This window comes from Hypomesus transpacificus, unplaced genomic scaffold, assembly GCF_021917145.1.
Source record: "Hypomesus transpacificus isolate Combined female unplaced genomic scaffold, fHypTra1 scaffold_133, whole genome shotgun sequence".
Lineage (NCBI taxonomy): Eukaryota > Metazoa > Chordata > Actinopteri > Osmeriformes > Osmeridae > Hypomesus > Hypomesus transpacificus.
This window is the reverse complement of record NW_025813709.1, coordinates 243,477-257,514: the sequence shown is the minus strand read 5'-3', so window position 1 is coordinate 257,514 and position 14,038 is coordinate 243,477. Positions and strand designations below refer to the sequence as shown.

Sequence of the window (14,038 nt, the reverse complement as noted above, 5' to 3'; positions counted from 1 at the left end):
GTTACGGTTACATTTCCTCCAGTTGGGTCCGTAACAGTGGATAATAAGGATATCTTCTCTGAAAACTGCATTTGTCTACATATTAAAGGTAACTGTTAACTCTAACCGGAGCTTTAAATGATAAACGCAGTGGTCATTTGTGCTGAAATGTGCTGAAAATATAATCGTCCTTTTGTTGCCAATTTCGCTCGGTTGTTGAAATGTCAAACAAAAAGGTTTTTCCTGATAACTTAAAGATGTAGCCGAGACATTATCTTGATATGACGCATGAACCATCTTGTGTCTGAAACGTTTCTTTCAAAGATAGCCTAAATAATATGAAAGTAATGGTTAGTCTATTGTACAATATAAATCAAAATATATATTTTCAATCTATTTTGAGTAGTTTAAAGAATGGGTGTCAGGGACTCGCAAAAAGGTTATCACGCCGATCATTTTTTATGGGGCGAAATCCGAAAACAGCGCAGTCCTGTCCAGAAGCCCTTATTAACTGACAATATCCTCTTGCAGCGCATTTTAAGAGTGCACTCAGGAACACGCATGCATCGCGAGGCCCCACATGGACTAAAAACGTCTTATTAACCGGGAGAGCGCGTGGACACCTACCGAGAGAGACCTCAGAGATATGTCCAACTCCAACGGACGAGGTAAAAACAAAACTAACCATAACCCTAACCGACACGCGAACTTATAATGTTTTAGATGTAAAGAAACGCATGTATTCTGGAGTCAAATTCGAACTAAACAATTTGACAATGTAGCCCACAAAGTTAAAATCGTTTTTGCTCTAATTCCCTACGTGTCATGAAGCCGAGAGGTTACGGATCTTGTGGGCCTTAATATTACAATAAATATGCTACTAGCGGCCACAACTGAAAGAAAGTATATATTTTCATGTTAAACTCTGACTCAGTCCTTAAATTATGTCTGAACGTAATGAGCTGTCAATTTTGCGGAATCATATTTCTATTGAAGAGCTGTCAACTCCTAACCTCCTCACATTATTTATGGAGGACTTCGGTCAACAAACTGCTCTATTAGATACAGTTTTCTAAATGATTTAAGCGAATAAGACAACCAGTGAAATGTGTGAAATCAATAATTTAGGAACTATAAACTCACTGAGGTTACCTTTAAACTATAGGCGTAGCCTACTTCATTTTTTGTTGAAATATAATTTCCTATTATTTTAAAGAGAAAGATTTGATGTACAGTTGTACTGACCTCGTGCAAACAGCTCTCGTGAAGCTCTGCACCGGCCTGTGTTCCTCACTGTTATTGTCTCGTGAACGTTGCACACATTTATGATTGAGTACTTGTCGCACTATTAACTGCCAAGGCTTTCTGGAACCTTGTCAACATAAAATGGCTCAAGGAAAAGCCAACCTCACTAAATTAATATTCACGTTTACAACAAACATTGTCCAACTCGCAGTGAAAATTCGGAGGCCTCTTCAGGCAGTAGCTTTTAAAGGCTCAATAAGAGTACATTATTCTAAAAGGTCCCCATAGTTTTCTAATGCTTTCTCTATGGGAAGCATTTAGAAAGTTAATTGGAGGTTAGTTTAGCTGTCAGATATAAATTTGGGGCAACCCGCGGTCATTGTCACTTCAATTGGGTCAATGATGGAACGGTGGGGGGTAGAATCGTGTGGTTTGTTTACGTTTCACCCAGTCACCCCGCAGCATAAATTATGACACTCTCTATCGTCTGTGCCATCTTTTCTCGTGTCATCATATAAGGTTGGCAATTACTTAAGTTGTTCAAGATATGAATAGTCTTTAATAACAGGCTTATGTTATCCATGTTAGATTATCTAACCATGTCCATTTAACCTAATACAGTAGGCTATATGATGTGTAAGGCTATAAACTATAATATATATAAACACGCATATCATTCGAATCTCAACAGTATTTATACGAATGTATAACGTATAGTAGCCTGAAATATACATTTGAAATATTTTATTGCATTGGTTTTCATAAAGGTTTCACAACGGTGTAGCCATGAAGGTGGCTAACTTGAAGAGCTTTTAGGATAATTTTGAGTTGGAGGAGAAACTGAGACAAGGAACTCAAAAGAGTGGTGATTTTGTTTCCTAAAATCTCTGTAATTATATAATATTTAAAACAAACGTCCAATGCGTGTTCTCTCTCTCTGTGTGTGTGTGTGTGTGTGTACGTGCACTCACTCTTTGTGTGTGTGTGTGGCGTTGTAGCAAAAGCGTGCGTCTGCATTGCGTCTGCTCCTGTGTGTGTTTATTCCCCTGGGGTAGTGTGTAATATCCTGCAGGTTGGTGAAGCTTGGCGAGTAGGTTTTTTACACACTCCGCTAGCACCGTTAATAGCGCTCCCCACCCAGACCCGTTTGATGTGGAAATGAAAGCTGGGAAAGAGCGAGAGCAGAGACTGAATGGGTTAAATTAAAAGCAATGGGATTCTTACAAAGTCACTGATGCAGGATGTAGAACTCAGAGGCTGCTGACAACAACAGAAAAAGTACTTTTGAAAAACGTCCCCAGTTGCGTTTACTAAAATGTTTAAGAGAATAGGCCTACGTCGATTTTAGATTTCATACAGACTAAATTAAATTGCCATGGCTAAAAAGCGATATTCCCTGATGCTTTGTGTTAAATGTATTTGAACAGGCATGTTTTTTAGCCGTTACAGCCTAAAAATAAATCAATAGAAGTCGCCTATATATAGCTTTGAAACCTTTATCATGAGAAACGGAACTCTTTGGAAGCAAAACTGTACACTTGGGCGTTATATAGCTATATATTTTTTTTAATTTGGCGCCACGTCATAGGATAGTGTTTTATTTGTATTTTTTTTATCCTTATAATAAATGTTATTCTCAAAAACTATTTTGAGATGTAAGCTATACAGGATGCTATGTTCATGTTGGTCCACTGTGCACTTCAGGCCTAAGCTCTCAAGACCGTCTGCATGACCAAAGTAGCCTAAGCCCTGTTCAGTTGAACGGAAAAAAAACATTTAGAAAATAATTATCCTGAAAGAGAAGTCATTAATTTGAAGAAGAGTTTGTTTTCTATTGGATGATTTCATAAAATGTGTAATTAAAGTTATAACCGTTGGTAAAATTGATCAAAGGCTTATTCTAATTATGTTAGAAGTTATCTGTCTCATTCTTTAAGCCTTTCGGATCATTTGTGTGGTTTGATCCTTCTCCCATCTCGCCTATAAACTAATTTCACATTTAAATGGACAACGTTGCGAAAAAAACAACAAACAAATAAATATAGGTTACAATATAAAATATAAAATTGTCCAGAAATGTATTTTTTTAAATGCGTAAACGAAGCAGTAGGCCACTTTTCACCTCGCGAGTCATGACTATCCTGCTCTCGAACCCTTCTCTGTTCCAGGCCGGCTGGAGAGAAGGATCTAGAACTCAGAACCGGGACTCAGAACGTCTAGAATGTGGAAGACTTGCACTGAGCTGTCTAAACCAGAGGCTGTCAAATTTCTAGCTAGATCCGACTTATTTGGTCAGTTATTCTCTTTTATTACAATTTTACCACAATAACTAAACCTATGCATGTCGAAAAATGTCAAACTCTTAACTCCAAGTAATCGTCACGCTGTTTTCAAACAAGTCCATTGAAGTCGGTAACGTTTGATCAACGGAATTTCCCTAATCCAGCGTTTGCGTTATCGCGTTATTTCCGTTTATTGTGTTTGTGTGCATTACTGACATACTCCAGACAATTTATTGTCCCACGTTTTATGTTCACGAAAACTTCGACCCGACTATTATAACCCTCTATTCACTAAATTAATTGCAAAATATATTTAGCGCTTGGTACAAAGTTTTATGAAAAGCTTAGACACATTTTGTGAATAAATTGGTAGAATTTCTAATTTTCTTTGTGGTAAACAAAGTTTTGCAGAAATATCTACAAGTTGTTTCACATAGGTTTACCTACCTGCAGTGTGTTCCTGTAAATGTTGGTCTGGATTGGTTACTATTATCTGCAGTAATATGAATAAATGTGTGTGTGTATGTGTGTGTTTTAGGATATGTTTGTGTTTGCACCCGCTCGTACCTTTTTGAGTGTGTGTGTGTGTGTATCTAAGCATGTTTGTGTCTGAGTGTGTGTTTGTGTCTGAGTGTGTGCGCGTGTCTGAGTTTGTCAACGAGAAGTTCACACACACAGACACACGGATGTACAGTGTGTGATCAGTCAACACTGGGGGGGTTTCCTCGATGTTAATGTGTGTTCATCCCCCCCCTCCCCCAGGTCATGGGGGTCTTAACCAACTAGGAGGAATGTTTGTGAACGGCCGTCCTCTCCCTGAGGTGATCCGGCAGCGCATCGTGGACATGGCCCACCAGGGCGTCCGGCCCTGCGACATCTCACGCCAGCTCCGGGTCAGCCACGGCTGCGTCAGCAAGATCCTGGGACGGTGAGAAACCTGGCGGCCCACGCCTCAAACCTGGCAGCCCACGCCCCAATCTTGGCAGCCCAAGCCCCAAACCTGGTGGCCCGTGCCCCAAACCTGGCGGCCCACGCCCCAAAACCTGGCAGCCCACTCATCAAACCTGGCACTCTTGGTCTGTTAATGTCCTGCTCTCACCAGGCCAGACACTGACGTCACACGGCTCTCCTGTACTCTGCACTGGAGCCACGACCAAGCACCCTCTTACAGTCTAACATCACCACGGCAACACCAGCCTACCTAAGGCCTCGGTTTAATGATTGACAGGACATTCTAGACACACTGTCCACCCTGCATGTCATTTATAGACTAAATAAACAATCTCAACCAAGGTGTGGTTAACATCCATCTGATGTTAGCCACTGTATCGCACAGTGGCGAGAGGATGAAGATGTATAAGATACATAAAGACAGTATTTGATGTCTAGCGATGGGCGTAGCTCAGTGGTAGAGTGCAGACCAAGAGGTTTACGGTTCAAACCCCCCTGCATCCCCATCACTGTGGATGAAAGCAGAGCGAACACATTTTATGACATTATCTCCCCATGGTCCTGGAACCCACTGGCTTGGTCTGACGTGTGTGTGTGTGTCTCCTCAGTTACTACGAGACTGGCAGCATCAAGCCGGGTGTGATCGGGGGCTCCAAGCCCAAGGTGGCCACACCCAAAGTGGTGGATAAGATCGCAGAGTACAAGCGTCAGAATCCCACCATGTTCGCCTGGGAGATCAGAGATCGTCTGCTGGCCGAGGGCGTCTGTGACAGCGACACCGTGCCCAGTGTCAGCTCCATCAACAGGTAAGCACTCACCTGGGGAGCCCTCATCGACTCACCTGGGGAGCCCCTCATCCACTCACCTGGGGAGCCCCTCATCCACTCACCTGGGGAGCCCTCATCCACTCACCTGGGGAGCCCTCATCCACTCACCTGGAGAGCCCTCATCCATTCACCTGGGGAACCCCTCATCCACTCAGTCTTACCCACCCTATGAAATAGTTTGTGATGTTGCACTTACTGTAAAGGCACTATTGTAGCTGAGAGATGTGTTTGTTCCACTGTGCCTGGACGGATATCATCACGGAAACAGGCAGGACATGTTTAGGATCAAACGTGTGGTCTATCTCCTCTCAGTCCTCAGAAGGGCTGGGATTGGTCGGATGCTCCTCTCAGTCCTCAGAAGGGCTGGGATGGGTCAGCTGCTCCTCTCAGTCCTCAGAAGGGCTGGGATGGGTCAGCTGCTCCTCTCAGTCCTCAGAAGGGCTGGGATTGGTCAGCTGCTCCTCTCAGTCCTCAGAAGGGCTGGGATTGGTCAGCTGCTCCTCTCAGTCCTCAGAAGGGCTGGGATTGGTCAGCTGCCCTCTCAGTCCTCAGAAGGGCTGGGATTGGTCAGCTGCTCCTCTCAGTCCTCAGAAGGGCTGGGATTGGTCAGCTGCTCCTCTCAGTCCTCAGAAGGGCTGGGATTGGTCGCCTTGGGCCTTTATGAAATGTGAAAGAGATGGAGATTTCAGATGTGACTGAGGAAGATCTGTAAGAATGGTTTGAATGAGATGGAGATATTAGAGATCTAAGTCTGTATAATTTAATGATCACGCGTATTGTCATTTCCATTCTTTGGATTGCAGTTGTTATATATTACATGATATACAACATTACAGTTTTAACACAACTACATTTAACACTACTACAGTTTTGTGCATCAATAATCCCAGTTCTTTATTCCAGAATAATCCGAACAAAGGTACAACAGCCGTTCAATCTGCCTATGGACGGGAAGGGCTTGAGTCCAGGACACACACTCAGTAAGTCTACACAAACAAACACACACACACACACAAACACACTCTTAGTAAGTCAGACACACACACAGACACCATAATGTTCAGCATTATAATCTGGTTCAAGGGATCAAGACTAAAGATACTCTATGTTTAATGGTCTGTAAGATTAAGCATTGGTCCTAATGGTAACAATAATATGGGAGTAATAATAGTTTCATTACCCCCTTGTTCCTCCCTCTCTCTCCCTCTTTCACCCTCCCTCCCTCCCTCTCTCTCCCTCTTTCACCCACTCTCTATCTCCCTCCCTCTCCCACTCTCTATCTCCCTCCCTCCCTCCCTCTCCCACTCTCTATCTCCCTCCCTCTCTCACTCTCTATCTCCCTCCCTCCCTCTCCCACTCTCTATCTCCCTCCCTCCCTCCCTCTCCCACTCTCTATCTCCCTCCCTCTCCCACTCTCTATCTCCCTCCCTCCCTCTCCCACTCTCTATCTCCCTCCCTCCCTCCCTCTCCCTCTATCTCCCTCCCTCCCTCTCTATCTCCCTCCCTCCCTCCCTCTCCCTCTCTCTATCTCCCTCCCTCCCTCCAGTCCCCAGTTCAGCCGTCACCCCTCCAGAGTCTCCCCACTCCGACTCTCTGGGCTCCACCTACTCCATCAGTGGTCTGCTGGGGATCTCTCAGCCCACGGGAGAGGGCAAGCGCAGCCACGACGACAGTGAGTGACCCGGGCACACACACACACACACAGACCTGGTCACTTTAAAGACTTAATGACCTTTGTGTCTCTCTCTCCGTCCCCCTCCCCCCCTCTCTGTACCAGGTGACCAGGAGAGCTGTCGTCATAGCGTTGACTCCCAGGGTAGTGGGGGGGTTCCCAGGAAGCTGCTGAGACCAGACCACTTCCCCCCGCAGCACCTGGACTGTGGCTTCGACCGACACCCCTTTCCTCCAGACTCCTTCAGCTCCGCAGCCTCTAGCAAGCCAGACCAGGTACACACCTCCTCTCTCCCTTTGTATCTACCTCTCTGTCTCTCTCTCTCCCCTTTTTCCTTTCTCTGTTTCTTTCTACCTCTCTCTCTTTCCCTCTCCCTCTCCCTCTCTCTCTCTCTCTCTCTCTCTCTCTCTCTCTCTCTCTCTCTCTCTCTCTCTCTCTCTCTCTCTCTCTCTCTCTCTCTCTCTCTCTCTCTCTCTCTCTCTCTCTCTGTCCCCTTTTTCCTTTCTCTGTCTCTTTCTACCTCTCTCTCTCTCTCTCTCTCTCTCTCTCTCTCTCTCTCTCTCTCTCTCTCTCTCTCTCTCTCTCTCTCTCTCTCTCTCTCTCTCTCTCTCTCTCTCTCTCTCTCTCGCTCCCTGTCTCTCTCTCGCTCCCTGTCTCTCTCTCTCTCCCTGTCTGTCTCTCCCTGTCTCTCTCTCTCTCTCTCTCCCCCTGTCTCTCTCTCTCTCCCCCTGTCTCTCTCTCTCTCTCTCTCCCTCTCCCTCTCCCTCTCTCTCTCTCTCTCGCTCCCTGTCTCTCTCTCGCTCCCTGTCTCTCTCTCTCCCCTGTCTCTCTCTCCCTGTCTTTCTCTCTCTCTCTCTCTCGCCCCCTGTCTCTCTCTCTCTCCCTCTCTCTCTCTCCCTCTCTCACACATCCACTCCATATATTCCTCTTAATATCCCTCTCACACACAGGCAGTGTCCTATTAAAGAATATTGATGTTTGCCGTAAACTGAAGACATTCGCCGCAGCACACAAACACACACTCCTTCACGCGCTAATATGCTGCTGTCACACACTTGCACTAATGGATAATCTCCTTCTCTCTCCCTCTCCCTCTCCTTCTCTCTCTCTCTCTCTTCCTCTCTCCATCCTTTCTATCTCTTTCTCTCTTATCCTTCCCCCCCCCACCCCACCCCACACCTCCCTCCCCCAGCCTCTGTACCCTCTGTCACTCATCAGTGGCAGTGTCGAAGACGGCAAGACCAGCCTCTCATCATCGAGCGCCGCTATTGGTCGGAATCTGGGAGCCCATCAGGGCTACACTGTAGTGGGAGGTGAGCTTTCTGACCCACCTGCAGCACGGCCCCCTGTCCAGACACCTGAGACACACCTCACAGCCTGACCAACCAGGGTGGAGGGATGGCACACCTGAACACACCTGAACACACCTGAACACACCTGAACACACCTGAACACACCTGACACACCTGAACACACCTGAACAGACCTGACACACCTGAACAGACCTGAACACACCTGACACACCTGAACAGACCTGAACACAGACCTGAACACACCTGAACAGACCTGACACATCTGAACACACCTGAACACACTTGAACACACCTGAACACATCTGAACACACCTGACACACCTGAACACACACCTGAACACACACCTGAACACACCTGACACACCTGAACAGACCTGAACACACCTGACACATCTGAACACACCTGAACACACCTGAACACACCTGAACAGACCTGACACATCTGAACACACCTGACACACCTGAACACACCTGAACACACCTGACACACCTGAACACACCTGAACACACCTGAACACACCTGAACAGACCTGAACACACCTGACACACCTGAACACACCTGAACACACCTGAACACACCTGAACAGACCTGAACACACCTGAACACACCTGACACACCTGAACAGACCTGAACACAGACCTGAACACACCTGAACACACCTGAACACACCTGACACACCTGAACACACCTGAACCCACCTGAACACACCTGACAGGGCTGGCGTCATTGTGCTGACAGGAGGTGTCCTGGGGAGGGGTGATTACTGTCTGCTCTGCTCTCATCTGTTAGATTGTTGTTTCTGAGGCCAATTCATTTAGCTTATTATCAGCAACTGCCCAAAGCACCCTCCCTGGTTTAATGCTGAACAGATGCAGAGCTGTTTTCCCCTCACATCCCAGACTCAGAACTCACTCCATCATCCTCCCTCTCTGACATTAATTCGAGTAACATCTAATTGTGTATTTGTTTATCCATAACTTTTCTATCATTCCATTTATTCCATTTTCCTCGTCTCCCCCCTCCTCCCCTTCACCCCCATTGGCTCCGCCCAAACAGACCCTCTGCAGTCCCTCCCACTTTGTCTGAAACAGGAAATGTCCCCGGAAGTGACAAGCACAAGCCCCTCCCCCAACCTGGCGGCTCATAGCTCCGCCTTCCTGGAGTTGCAGTGTCTTCAGGCTCCTGTCGCTAACAGCTGCAGCTTCCCTCACACCTTCAACTCATTTTCCCATCATGCACCAGTGTACGGGCAGATCAGCAGCCAGAATGTCATGTCAGGTAACCTCATCTCAGACATCCTCCTACGCGTCACTTCCTGTCATCCCATCTCACTTCCTGTCACCACGTGTCACTTCCTGTCACCACATGTCACTTCCTGTCATCCCATCTCACTTCCTGTCACCACATGTCACTTCCTGTCACCACATTTCACTTCCGGTCACTGTTTGATTTATTAAGCCGACGCTTTCATTTAAAATGATGTAGAAATAGAACGTATAGAAACTACAGCAGAAGATCAAGGATCAGAAGTGTCTCGTTCTAAAATCAACTCAACTCTACTTCAACTACAATATGACATAAAAACAATAAAAACAACGTAAAACCTTACTGTAAGTGCAACAACAAACTATTTAGTGGGTGTCCTCTCACATGTGACAGTGGTATACAAAAGGCTTCATGTTGTTGTGTCACCTGTGCTTCATGTGTTGTGTTGTTGTGTCAGCAGGGCGGGACATGGTTAGCTCCACCCTGCCGGGGTACCCCCCCCACATCCCCTCCGGAGGACAGACAGGATACTCCTCCTCCGCCATCACCAGCATGGTCGCAGGTGAGCCTCCACGTCCGCAGCAGAGGTGGTTCGAGGGCTGGGTCTCAGAGTGATGCTCCTGAGAGGGAGAGAAAAAGGGAGAGAGGGATTGAGTGAGGGAGACAGAGAGAGGCAGGGATAGAGAGAGTTAGGGGGAGAGAGAGAGAGAGGGAGGGAGGGAAACAGAAAGGGAGAGAGAGAGAGAGAGAGAGAGAGAGAGAGGGAGGGAGGGAGGGAAACAGAAAGGGAGAGAGAGCTGTGCGGAGGTCTGGGGGGCAGGTCAGCAGATTAGCAGAGAGGCAGGGCTGGTAAATGAGTAGCCTGTTGGGCTGGTGAACTGCATGCTGGGACAGGCAGCCAGGCCCGGGGGGTACGGGGAGCAGGCTGGGGTTCCGCCCTGCTGCACCCACCCCCACACAGCCCCTCCGACCACACATTGCCATGGGAACGGGGGGCCCACCCGAGGGGGAGGGGGCGGGGGCGGGGGGACAGGGGGGTGAGGGGAGGGGGGGCGCATAGGGTGGCAGAGTAGGCCTGCCTGGGTGCAGGACGAGTGGATGTCTTTGTGGTGTGTGTGTGTGGTTTGATGTGTGATGTGTGTGTGTGTGTGTGTAGTGTGATGTGTTTAGTGTGTGTGTGGTGTGATGTGCCTTTTTTATTTGAAGTCTGCCCTTCGAAGCGCGAAATGAGAGGCTCTGATTTATTATTTTTCTCCTGGGCTTGCTGTGAGGAAGCGTTCATACACAATTACTCACAGGAGGGGGGGTCAAGGGGGGGGCAGGGATTCAATCCAGCCAACATAATTACCAATTAGATATTGGAATGTTAAAAAAGGAGGAAAGAAGAGAAGGGGGTAGAGACAGGGAAAGCTGGAAAGAATGAAGGAGGAAGTGAGGGATGGAGAGGAGGAGAGGAAGGGAGGGAGGGGGAGTGTTAAGGAGAGGAAAAGGAGGCGGAGGAGTAAGAGGAGGCGGTGTGGACAGAGGGCCAGGAAAGAGTTAAGGAGGAGGAGGAGGGGGAGGAGGGGGAGGAGGAGGAGGAGGAGGAGGAGGGAAGCGTTAAGGAGGAGGACGCTGAGACTAGTGACACGCACCAGTGAGCGGAGGGGAGCTGCCCCGCCTCCACCTGGACTGCAGATTAATGGTTTACAAGCTGCTCTAACCGTCACTGAATCACAGGCCCAGCAGACGCCCGCGGAGGGGCAAACTGCCCCGGTCGAACACTAAAGAACATTCTAGAGAGCTGGGTGCTCTGCTAAAGAATAAACCAGATTCATTCTGTCCCTGCGTTTCTCCTCATAGCTGCAAGGGTGTTGAAACAGCAGTGTGTGTAAGGTGTGTGTATACAGCGTGTGTGTGTAAGGTGTGTGTATACAGCGTGTGTGTGTGTGTATCTCCAGCGTGTGTGTGTGACCTCCAGCTTGTGTGTCCTCCAGGAGCAGACTACTCGGGGCAGTCCTACACACCCTACACCTCCTACAGCGAAGCCTGGAGGTTTAACTCCAGCATTCTGGGTGAGTCTGGGCCTCAGGCCCCCCTCCTCACCTACAGCAGGGAGACAGCTTCACCAGAGCACAGGGAGACTGAACAGACCAGAGCACAGGGAGGCTGAACAGACCAGAGCACAGGGAGACTGAACAGACCAGAGCACAGGGACACTGAACAGACCAGTGCACAGGGAGACTGAACAGACCAGTGCACAGGGAGACTGAACAGACCAGTGCACAGGGAGACTGAACAGACCACAGCACAGGGAGGTTGAACAGACCAGAGCACAGGGAGACTGAACAGACCAGAGCACAGGGACACTGAACAGACCACAGCACAGGGAGGCTAAACACACAGTATTCTGGGGAAATCTGAAGGAGTTGTAGGGGATGGAGTACAGAGCTTTCATAAGATATTTTAATAGTTACTTGAAAGCATCTTAATATAGAACGCGCTCTTTGTATATATTGTGAACATTTTGCACAAGTTAGTCAGAATTCAGAGGTGAAAACTCTGAAAAGTGAAAAGTGTGTGTTGGTCTGAGGTCACAATACCAGTACAACGTTGTCTCACATAGTTACTCAGTAACCAGGAGGTAGGCTCATTGCCACGGTTACCTGGGCTGGTCGGGCCAATCAGAGCCAGCCAGAGTCAGCCAGAGTCACAAGGTGGGATGTCACCTTGAATCAGCTGGTTTCTCTGGTGATCAACAAGACACAGGACCTAGATTCACCTGGAGAAGAGAGAGAGAGAGAGAGAGAGAGAGAGAGAGAGAGAGAGAGAGAGAGAGAGAGAGAGACTACAAGAGAAAAAGAAAGCGAGTATGAGGAAAAAGGAGAGAAACACTATCAGACACACATAAAACAGACACACACAGTCAGACACAACACTGTATCCAGGACAAACAATCAGCGCAGTGAGATTTCCAGCTGAACCATCTGCTGTTGTGCTGTGTGTGAGGGGATCAGTTCTGATCTGGGCTCCACATTGGGTCCATCAAAGCCGGCAGCTCCAGTCCCCTCCACTGCTTAACTCCCTCTGTCGCCCCCTGCAGGATCCCCCTACTACTACAGCACAGCCTCGCGCAGTGGACCCCACTCCTCCGCCGCCTACGACCACCTTTAGCTCCTCCCACACAGGGGGGGGGGGGGGCAGGAAGTACCCTGGACCAGTACAGGAAGCATTAGAAAGGGACAGGAAGTACATTGGAGCTGGACAGGAAGGAGGAGGAGGGGACAGGAAGCTGAGGACAAGGGGACCAGGAAGTAGCAGGCAGGAGGACCAGAACAGGAAGTAGGAAGTGAGGAGACAGGAACCTGAGGAAGAAGGGACAGTACGCTATTGATGCATTCCATGCCAGCACAAGACAGCTGAACTTGTCTGCAGAGTTCAGACTGAACCAGCACAACAGACTTTCACAGCATCAGGCTCTTTTGTTGACATTTTCAGGTATAACTTGGAACACAAACCGGTTTACACATGCTGTCACTGTAATTCATCCACAAGCATTGTGACAAATATTTTACATTTATATTTGACTCATTTAGCAGTCGCTTTTTATCTAAAACAACATACAATTGGTGCATACAAAAGATGACTAGTGAAAATAAAACATATGGGCTTGTCTAGGGTGCATGGATTTGATCCTATGAACATCCAGCCTTATGGCTCATTTTCATCACTGGAAAGACCTTCCCCATAGTCTCCACTGAGGTGGATGTCATCTCAGACTTCTGTCCCAGAATGTAAGGACTAAATGAGCTCTGGAAAAGGACCATGACTTCCTGGTGACATCAATGATAGGTTGTTGCTTTGGCGACAGCTGCTCTTGTGCGATGTTTCTATTTGCATTTAGTTTACAAAACTCTCCATGACGATGTGATCAGGTGATCTCTCATCTCCTCAGTACAGGTGTGTTTCCAAGGTTTCTCCTTCTACTTGGGAAACATACATTTCAGTGTCGGAGCTTCCATTCAAAAATTTAAAAAACCACAGAGGTAAATACACTGGATGACAGTATGATAACAACAGGCTTGTTAACAGATCCAGCCATCTTATGTTCTGCTTTCCGACGCTCGCCCGCCGAGCCAAAGCCTTGAAGAGACTGAGACGGAGAGAGTTAACTGCGTCATGTTAGAATGCCCTCTTGAGGCCCTGTGTCGTCTGATCGATGTGGGGCTTCTATGGCAATATGTAAATACTGTATAAACCGCTCCGTAGGAAGAATTGCAATTTTATTATAAGGATGATTTGTGGGAAGGAATAGTTTGGGGATCAATGGTTTAAATATCTGAAAAACACTAAACTCTTTAAAGATTTTTTTCCTTTAACGATATTTCGAGTTTGTTGTCATGCTGATGTTTCGTAAGAACTGTGACTATTTTTTTCTTATACTGGTATTAATATTATTGAAGATGTAAATAATGAATTTCTAAAGAATTATTTTAATTAAAATAAAGCATGACAAACTTTTT

At 47.3% G+C, this 14,038-nt stretch overlaps 1 protein-coding gene across 1 annotated transcript; it reads left to right on the top strand.

Moving 5' to 3' along the window:
* pax8 (paired box 8) lies at positions 1 to 14,038 on the top strand. The gene is made up of 12 exons (XM_047050999.1): positions 1 to 88; positions 511 to 647; positions 4,269 to 4,434; positions 5,066 to 5,263; positions 6,188 to 6,264; positions 6,831 to 6,956; positions 7,062 to 7,231; positions 8,149 to 8,269; positions 9,327 to 9,548; positions 9,997 to 10,098; positions 11,513 to 11,590; positions 12,619 to 14,038. Exons 2-12 carry the CDS (start codon positions 626 to 628, stop codon positions 12,687 to 12,689), a joined length of 1,353 nt encoding a protein of 450 aa, XP_046906955.1. The 5' UTR covers positions 1 to 88; positions 511 to 625; the 3' UTR covers positions 12,690 to 14,038.